Raw genomic sequence first — 9,966 nt, 5'->3', positions numbered from 1 at the left:
CGTGACCGTCTGGGCCGAGACCCAGGGGCGCAGAGTTAATTCCTTCGCGTTCACGTGGCCGGCATTCCACAGCTGCCTCTCCCGGGGTGCTGGCCGCCAGCGTCGCCCCGGCTCCCCCAGCGACCCAAACCTGTTCTCCGAGGCAGCCGGACCCCCTGGAGTCGCGGCTCCTGAGCCACCAACCCCCGTGGCCTGGATTTCAAGCGCTCAGTCCTTGCGACAAAAGCCAGGCCTCCATGGAAGGGTTTGCGTTGGGGAAGAGTGAGGCAAGAGTGAGGCTGGGAGGGAGCGTGGGGCTAGGGGAGCGCGAGGTTAGCCTCCAGATGGGAGAGGAGGCCCGCGGCCAGGCAAGGGCAAGTTATTTACAGCTCTGACCTTCGGTTGTGTTGTCTGGAAAATGGGAGTGATAATAGTACCTACTGTGGGTACTTTCCTGTCCCCGGAGAGTAATGCAACAAGCAGCCATAATAAAAGAGAAATAGTATATGACAATGCCTGGCCGGCTGTCTGCTCCAAAGGTGTACTCAATAATGTTCCTCCCTTGCTCTTTCTTTTAGCCACAGGTTCCTGGTCTGTCACCTAGGGAAGCAGTTGAGCCGGCTTCACTGAGCTGTCTGTGGTGGGTGTTGGGAGAGAAAGCACACTGCAGGGGATACCTGGCCTCCATGGCCACTGCCCCACTTCTCCCCACCCCCATTCCCTCCAGAGAACCCCCTACACCACACAGGGGAGCCCAACACATCACAGTGGTGCAGGTGCACTGGGTGTGGGCCAGGGACACACACACACACACACACACACACACACACACCCTTTGTCCGGAGCCTGTGAAGAATAACAGCTAACCCCTGGCTGTGGGGTTAGGAGACACCCCAGACTCAGATACCCCTGACCCAGGTCCGGCTCCTTGCCTTGGACCTTTCGTCTTGTCTTCGGCTTGTCTCGGTATCTACCCCCAGAAGATACATATTATAAACCTTAACTTCTTTGTGCATCTAATACTAAAAGTATAGCCCAAATAACTGCCCACAATGCTTCCCTTGGGAGAGCGGGACTGGAGACCTGGAACGGGAAGGAGAGTGACCAACTTTTCGCTGAGCCTCTTTTCGTGCTGTGTGATTTTCTTTTTCTTTCTTTCTTTCTTTTTTTTTTTTTTTTTTAACCATGTACATGTCATATCTTTTTAAAAATTAAAATACCCTACCCCTGGCAGAGGGAAATTGTGGAGCCAAGGAATCTGGACTTTGTCCTATAGGTAACAGGGAGCCAAGGGATGTTTCTTAGCAAGGGTGTGACATGCTCAGATGTGTTAAAGAATTGACTACTCCGGAGCCGTGTCCTGGAGTGAGCAGCGACTACAGCCAACAAGAGACCAGCTGGGGGGTTGGGACACTCCGCTTGCGTCTGGCCTGAACCAGGGACCCATTAATTGGGGGTCCACAATCTGGTGCTCACAGAGAGGTATGCTTTCCTGGATCAAACCCCAACACTAAACACAGACTTCATAGAGACTGCACATGACCTCTTATACCTTATATCAATCTCTGATACCTGAGACTCCAAAAGAGACAGGACAACCAGGCCAAGCTCAAGAGTTCATTGCCACTTCTTTTCCCCTAACTGAAGCAAGAGCGCCAGGGAAGATGGTGGCTCATAAGACTGATGTTCCGCATCAGAAGCGATGTGCCCTAGAAATTAGAATCCCCATTTGCTTCCTGCCCACCTCTCTGTTCAGTCAAAACTGAGACAGAGGTGCGCTCATTCTTTAAGTTTGCAGGTAGCACGTGGTTGAGGGAGACTTGAGAACAAATCTTACTCTGACTGCACATATTGTCTGAACAGCACCACTGAGTGTCCCCAAAACACTGAGCCCAAGAAACGCCCTCTGCTAGGGCATCCCGGCAGCCCCTGCTGTAGGCAGTCTTGCTCACTGGCACTGGCCAGGCTCACACTGAGACTCTGGAAGATGAAAGGGGGCTGAGGGACGGGTTTAAGCTCTGAGCCTGGATTTCCTGGGCCCTTAGGGTCAGAAGTCAGAGGCATTTTGCTTGGAAGGACATAGGAGTCCTGGGAAGAATCCAGGCTGCCCTGGACTTGAATAACATAACAGGGATGCCCTTGTGTATTTAACCTCTCTGAGCTCAGTTGGCACATCTGTAAAATGGGAATCATCACACCCTCCTCCTAGGCTGGCCTAAAGCTTGGATGGCCTAGTGTGCACCTACCCAGCACATCGCACAGCACATGGGGTGCTCCTTGTCCCCTTTAGTTCCCTCTGTCAGTGGGGAGACACAGCCAGGCAGAGGTGGGTGACAGGAAGGGAGGAGAGAGGCCCCAAACTAGCTCACTGGAAGGCAGGAAGAGTCCTGGTTGATCTTTTTTCTCTCTTCCTACTTACTTCTATGCCCAGATGCTTGCTTATCTGTCTAAATCATCAGAAGTTTCTGATCAGCAAAGGGGGAGGTGGCGCAAAGACCCACAGCTCAAAGGTCAAGAAAAGACCACTGGCTCAGGTTCCTCTCACATTCACAGTCAGGAACCTGGAAACTTCTCTGAACATCCTCGTCCCCAAGTGGAATGGCTACAAGAAACCAAGGGACAAATAAATGCCTGTCCCTAGTCCTCCAAGAGTTAGTGAAATCTCTGAGCCCCACCCCATCAGGCACTCACAGTCCTTTGCCCGCCTTGTCGTCGCCTTTTCTCATATACTGCTCCGGTTAGGTCAAGTGTCCTTACTTTATTTTTATTTTATTTTATTTAATTTGTTTATTTATTTATTTATTTATCTATTTATTATTTACTTACTTACTTATTGTAGGAAATGTCCATCAGAGCAGTTCCCTTATAGGGATTTAGTCCAGGCTCTGCCACTGTGTGACCATAGACAAGTTACTTCCTCTCTCTGTGCCTTGGCAGCCTTATCTTTATAAGGTGGATGGACTAGACCTAAGTTCCAACCTCAGGTTCTGTGGTTGGGCTTTATATGTGCACAGACTCCTCTACAAATCAGGGAACACTGGTTGTATCCCAGAAGGGAACTGAGCACGGGCAGGGCCTTTCGCACAAAGAAGGCCTTACGATGGTACCGTATTCCCCTTTGCACCTTCTGAATTTTTGAACCAAAGAAATGTTTCCTCTATTTAAAAATAAACACATAAAATTTATATTAAAAAGGAAAGAAAATGTATGCAAATTCATGTGTGTGAGGGCACCTGTACATTCTGGGGAAGGATCCATCATTTTTATCAGATTTTTTTCTATGGTGTCTCTGACCTCAGGTTTAGAAAGCATTTCACTAGATGACTGTATGGTCGTTCCCGGTTCTCATTTCCTGGATTTGATAAGGTCTGGGAGAAAGCAAAAGTGAATTTGAGTAGTCACTACCTTAACAGCTTGGGCTAGATGCACGTGCAAATGCATCCATGAATCGTACATTTGGTAACGCGGGCATCCATGCCCACATGAGCGGAGTGGGTTCACATGTGAGTGCAGGATGCAGTGGCTCTCTGATGGTGCAGTCTTCAGAGATCAAGGTCAAAAAATGACCCCATCAGCCCATTCTCTCAAAACCCTCCTTGCCTTACCCCTGTGTCCTCTAAAAGAAACATCCAACTTGGATTAGCTGTGCCAACAATGCATATAAATAAACACAATATGTATTATTAAATGTTGGCCACCTTGGCTCTGTGGGGGAAGGCAGCAAGAAGGACGGGAAATGGCAGAGATGGGGAAAGCCAGGGTGAACTGGCGATGAAGAAGCCTAGGCTCATCCAGACATCTCCATCTGAATCTCTGAAACCCGTAAGAATCCTTTCGTGCGGGAGAAGAAAATGCTTCCTAGGCACGCAATGCGGAAAGCTTCAGGGAAGGGGGAATCTAGCTGAAGGATCAAAGCAAGACTGGTTAAGGCAACCAGACTAGCGGCTGAATGGGTCTGAGGGAGGAGAAAGGTCACATGGTTCCAAAAAAAGAGAAGAGAGAGCCGCCATTTAACAAATGGCCCCTGGCTATGGTAAACTTTAATTAACTGTGCCATTATAATTCACTTCCAGCCAGAGTTCCACCCAACCCTTGCTCTCCCTCCCACTCCCTCCCTCCTCTCCCCCAGGCCTCATCAAGGCAGGCTTCCTTAGTGAAACCAAACTGGCGGCCTTTGCTGGATGCCTCATTATTACAGCTACTGCCTCTCCCGCTAATAATGCACCCAGCAACAAGAAGGAGCAAACTCCACTGTTCTCAGCTCTTAATGACAGGCCCCTTTCCTACCTATGTGCACTAAAGCGAGGGTCTTGTAATCCTAAAAGTTCCTGAAGGTAATACCATAGCAATGAAGACACAGTGGCAGGCCCCCGGCAGCAGATGTGCACACAGAGGCAATAACAGGACCAAACTCCCACTTGGAGCCACTGGACTATACTCGCAGGTCTATGTCCAGACAGGTAATCCACACATCAAAGTCCACATGCGCAGTTCAATGCCATGGCGGCACCCACGGCTCCTTCATTCCAATGGTGGTTAAAATACACCCATGACACTCTCTCTCTGTATTCTCAGGCTCCTGTGCTTTACCCATTTGAAGAGTGTATGTGCTGCGAGTGGGGGTTGGGAGCACCTTAGAGGATCTTCCAGGCGAAACATGCTTGGTTTTTATTAATGAGCTTATGAGAAAAGCCAACCCAGACCTTTAAGTGAAATGCGTGATTGGTAGCCTGCGAGGATGGGTTTTAGAATTAACTCTTCCTACAGTCTGCTATGCATTATCACCCCCAAGTTAATTACCCCTGAGGATGAAAATAGGTTTCATGACTCATAAGCACCAATACAACACTTGGCAGCAGACGAAAATGCAAGGACACATTTGCAGGAAGCTGACACGCATATCTATTTATATGTGGGGAGATTCTTAAAGAGGTGAGACAGGCACCTCCCATGTACCAGGATTAAGAGGCTGCAGCAAATCCATCAATTGCCAGTTATCCACACCCCCAACACACACACACACACACACACACACACGCACGCGCGCACACACACACACACACACACACACACAGAGTCATGGTTTCCACTACTTCAGTGATGGTAGTGGCAAAGCAGGAACAGAAACTAAAAGGGTGTTATTAACAGCGAGTCCCAACACCAACCCAACCTCCACACCGGTGTTCTGGGCTAACCAGTGATTTGCTTTTCCCCAAACATGCCTGCACCCATACCCGCCTCCCTCCCCACCTGCTCCTGCACCCTCTTTGATGGGAGTGGGTTGGAGACACCAGGTCTCTTCTCTTGTTCATCTATTCCTACTCCTCACCTTGATGGGACTATCCTGGGCCAGCCCGCACCCCGCACCCCTCTCAGGACTGGGGTGTGACCAGGAGTGAATTTCAGATAGGTTTTGTTTTGCTACCTCCCTCGGTTTCTCCTCTTCCATTTGCCTCCCACAAAGTACAAGGTCCAAACCAGGTTTGTTTGCCTTGCCCTAGCTCTGGGAGAGCTCCAGTCTGGTCTCAGCCCAGGGGGCTCAGAGCTCCGAGGGACATTCCAGTCCTGGTCCCTTTCCCCACCCCTCTGTACCTCACAAATGCTGCCCAAAAGTTGACTAGACGAATACTTGAATTTCTTCACCAGTGGGAATGGGTTTTACTTGATGTCATAAGTGACCTTTGCCTCAGGAACTGGATTTGGCTTTTTTTCTCCTCCCCCGCTCCCCACAATTCTCACCAGCTAAGTGTCCAGCCTTTGGAAGTACTTATCATAAAGAGAAGAAACAGGAGTGATGAATGAGGTGGCCCTGCTTTTCCAATACATCAGCTGGAAGCTGCTGGCAACTCTCCTGGCTCAGTCCATGCTTGTGTTTCCCTGTTGCCCACACCCTTCATGCCTCCGCGGACAGCTCCCAGCTCTCTGGCGTTTTTGCTTTACATGTGGCGTGATTTCTGCCACATCGAAGAGGCAAAGCATCTTAGCTTTTTGGTTTTGCTTTTTCCCACTTGAACTCAAGTCACAGCTGCACTGGAGAGTTCCTGACAATGCCATTTGCAGCTGGGGCGTGCATGGGGAAAATAGAGATGCAGAAGAGTAAACCGAAATTGCTTAGTCAGCAACCATCCCGCCCCCAGAGGTGAATGTAAATAGCCCGGTACTGGGGGGGGGGGGGGGGGGGGGAGGGGCAGTCAGCCAGCACAAGGCCTTCTACAGATGCCAACCTCTCAGGGCTTGCAAAGGCACCAGCATTTGTGTCCTCTGCTGGTAGGGAGGGTGTCCCCTATGTTGGAACTATGTGGCCTTAGCTCTAGAAAAACACACTTGCTGACTCAGGGCAGAATTAATATCAATTGAATTTATTACAAGTTACTAAGCTCCAAGGCACATTACAGTGTTCTGTTAACTACAGAAATGTATAAAGGACAAACAGAGCAGACTCCCCATGTCTAGCATTTCGCTCTACTGTTCAAAAGCATCCGTGCATCAATAAAACAAAAACAAAACAACACGTGAAGATCCAACACATCCAGGTCAGTAGAAACAAACCAAAACATTTTCCCTCACAAACTTGGAACAAAAAACACCCCATCCCCCCCCAACACCTCCCCCTTACCATTTTGCAAACAAAACAGAGTAACAAAACAAAACGGAACAAAACCAACAAAATAAAGTGAAGACTTCAACACTTGGGGCTGTTTAGAAAGAAGCTTTCACCATTTTATAGCTTTTTTTTTGTTTCTTTTTTTTTTTAAGGCAGAAACACTGGCCTTGGCAAAACAAAACAAAAAGTCATTTTCTTTTGTGTTTTTTTTTTCCTTTCAGAGAGTGCATAACATTTACAAAAATACACACCAGCAGCAGTCGTTGCTAAGGGCTATTAATTCGGTACCTAGGCAAACACTCTGCCACCAAATAAATGCTAACGAAATGATGCAAATGACCCAACCAATATTATACTGCTTAACACAAACCAGCTTATCCTTCAAATGAAGAAGTTACATACCTTTTGTTTCAAAATATAGAAACATACGACGAAAATAATGTCTATACATAAGACTAACTTTTTGCAGTTTGTTATATTCACAATTCTACATCTTGGGGGTGAGGGAAGGGAGGGGGGAGGGGGGTGGGGGAGGGGCCCTCTGGATCGGAGAGGAGCCGGTCAGGGGCAAAGGAGGTGGCTGTCTTGTGGTTCAAGGGTCTCTCTCCTTTTTCACTTTAACATCTCCAGCTAAGATCGTCGCGATTTCACCCTGCATGAAGGCCCAAGGTACATTCGACCCAACCAGGGGGCATTTCTCTCCGCTGGGGCAGTACACCTCGCCGGTGGCCCCCTGGGCCTTGATACTCTCTCTAGAGCAAGGGAAACAGAATTTGTGGCTGGGGACGGATGGGCACTGAACGAAATGCGTGTCCTCCAAACGTTCGTGGCAAATGGTACAGCAGAGGGGCCCGCTGTTGGCCATAGGGGAATCCGGAATGTTTTGGGGGTGCACTTGGTCCATGCCCGGGTGGGTGCTAGGAGGCGGGGGCGCCACCTGTAAATTCAGGTCCCCGTTCCGTGATGCCAAGCGGCGCTGCCCGGGCACCGAGGCCGGTGACACCGGGCTGCTGCTGTTGCGCCGCGCGGACGCAGTGGTGGAGTGCACGGAGCTGCCGTCCTTGGGCGAGTGCGCAGTGCCCAGAGTGTCTGCCACCGACATGAGGGCGGCCATGGGGGAAGGGCCGTTCTGGGGGGCTGACTCGGGCGGGGTGGTCCGGTTGGAATGGGGTCCCAGGGGCGGAGGCGGTGGGGGCGGCCCTCCGGCGGCATGCCCGGGCGCCGCAAAGCCCCCGGCCGTCATGGTGAGCTTTAGTGCCTCGCTCTGGTTCGCCATCCACTGCTGCCTCTGCTGCTCCTCGCCCAGCTTCAGGGCGCCCTCGGCGGAATCCGGGGGCTCAGGGGACGCCTTCCTCTTGCGAAGACTGGCAGCTGTGCCCCGACCCGAAGGGGCGGCAGGCGGCAGGGCCCCGGTGCCCGGGGGCGCGCTGGGGGCGCGGCTTAGACTCACCAGCGCCGTGGGCAGCATGGGGCAGCTGGCGTCCAGGTAGGGCTGGGGCAGCATGTCGGCGCCGGGCACGCCCTCCTTGAAGAAGCGCACGGCCTCAGGCAGCAGGTCTCCAAGTAGGCGCCAGTCCCCGGAGCCGTGCTTTTTTTCGTACTCCAGATACTTGAAGCCGGAGGAGAGACCCCGGCCGAAGTCCTTCATACAGTCCTGGTACATCTGCTTGGCCACACCAGATGCGCTGGAGTACACGTTGCCTGAGCCCGTGGGGTACTCGATGAACAGCTTCAACTCGTAGTCCATGCCCGGCTTGGAGACAGCATCGAAGGCAAAGACGCGGCCCAGCAGAGAGTGGTCCTTCTTGAAACGCACCTCGTAGGGCGTACAGCCAGCCAGCGTGAGCAGCGTGTCGCGGACCATCTTAGGCTTGTTGGCCCACTCCTCCGCGCGGTTGCGCAGGCTCTCGCTCAGCTCAGCCAGGGCCTCGGCGTTCCGCTGCTTCTCCTTCAGCTCGCGCTCCTGGTCTGTACTCGATACCGAGCCGGGCCTTTTGCCGCCAGCACCTACACCCACCTCGGCCACTGACGACGAGGTGGAAGACGACGCTGAGGACGACGCGGCTGATACGCCTGGGGCGCCCCCCAGACAAGCGGGGCCCCCGGGCGCCCCTGGGGGCGCGGGCGTCGGGGGCCCACGGCTGCCCAGGCCGTGCGGCGGCGGTGGGGGCAGCACGGCGGCACTGGCCGGGCCATTAAGCAGCGTCTGCGGCAGCAGGTTGGGGGGCACCGTGAGCTGGGGGCCTCCACCGCCCCCCGGGTTGGGCAGCCCCGTCACTAGCCCACCGTGCGTCCCGCGCCGAGACGCCACCGACGCCGCGGCTGAAGAGGAGTTGGGGCTCTGGCGGTTCAGCTCTGGGGGTCCCTCCTCCGGTGTTGGCTTGGGGAAACCATTTGGGCCCCCCAGGCCGTTGGGCAGCCGCGCGGCGTGGCTGCTGCTTCCCAGGCTCACCGGCGGTGGAGGATACTCGAAGCGGCTGCGCTGCTCCACCGCGGCGGCGGCGGCAGCGGCGGCGGCGGCGGCAGCGCTCAGGCCATAGCGCTCCAGGCCGGACGGGGCCGCCAGCACCGCAGGCTTGCTGGAACCATCGACGTGGTTGAGCTGTTGTTGCTGTTGCTGCTGCTGCTGCTGTTGCTGCTGCTGTTGCTGCTGCTGCTGTTGCTGTGCGGCGGCAGCTGCCGCCGCTGCCGCCGCCGCCGCCTCTTTAGCCGACAGGGCCACCGTCTTGACCCCGACGGGCGGCGGCGGCCCGGGGGAGCGGCCGTCCTGAAAGCAGCCGTGCGCCCGCTTCAGCTGGCGCGCGGTCTCGATCACGAACTCGATGCGATCGGCGCCCTCGTAGTTGACGCAACCGCGGCATACGGGTTCCGAGAAGTCCCAGATCATGGCCCAGGGCATGCGGGGCAGGTCGCACAGGTAGCAAGATTGTCTCCGGGACGAGGACACCTGCGCCGCCGACATGATGCCCGCCCTGGGGAAGGTAGGCCCCCGCCCAGGCTGTCTCCGCGGCGCCTTCTCCTCCGGGAGGACTGGCCGGCTGGGGAGGGAGTCCGGCTGCGGGGGAGGAAGGGGGGGCGAGAAAGTTCTGCCCCAGGGGTTGGAGGGAGCGCGAGTCTCCACCGCCGGCGCAGCGCCTCTCCGCGGGGGCTCCACCGCCGGGGCGGCGGACGAGTTCAGCCCGCTCCTCGCCCCCACCTCCTACTGCGGCTGTCTCGTCGGGAGGGGAGCTCAGGCGCCTTCTTCCTGGTGCCGCGCACCCGGGCTGGAAGCGTCGGGCCCGAGGGGAGGGGGCGAGGGTGCCGAGTGCTGGCCGCCGTTGGCTCTTGGCCCCCTCCCCGGAGTGGCTGGTGCTTGGAAGCTCGAAAGGGGCTGTCTCTTCCTC

The 9,966-nt window shown here is 54.4% G+C and overlaps 1 protein-coding gene across 1 annotated transcript; it reads right to left on the bottom strand.

The window, feature by feature from the left end:
• Nucleotides 1-6,317: 6,317 nt before the first annotated feature.
• Nucleotides 6,318-9,547, bottom strand: IRF2BPL (interferon regulatory factor 2 binding protein like). The gene has a single exon (XM_049612438.1). The coding sequence runs from the start codon at nucleotides 9,543-9,545 to the stop codon at nucleotides 7,176-7,178; it is 2,370 nt and encodes a 789-aa protein (XP_049468395.1). The 5' UTR covers nucleotides 9,546-9,547; the 3' UTR covers nucleotides 6,318-7,175.
• Between the last annotated feature and the right edge of the window lie 419 nt (nucleotides 9,548-9,966).

This window comes from Panthera uncia (assembly GCF_023721935.1).
Source record: "Panthera uncia isolate 11264 chromosome B3 unlocalized genomic scaffold, Puncia_PCG_1.0 HiC_scaffold_1, whole genome shotgun sequence".
Classification (NCBI taxonomy): Eukaryota; Metazoa; Chordata; class Mammalia; order Carnivora; family Felidae; genus Panthera; species Panthera uncia.
This window is presented reverse-complemented; position numbering and strand designations above follow the sequence as displayed.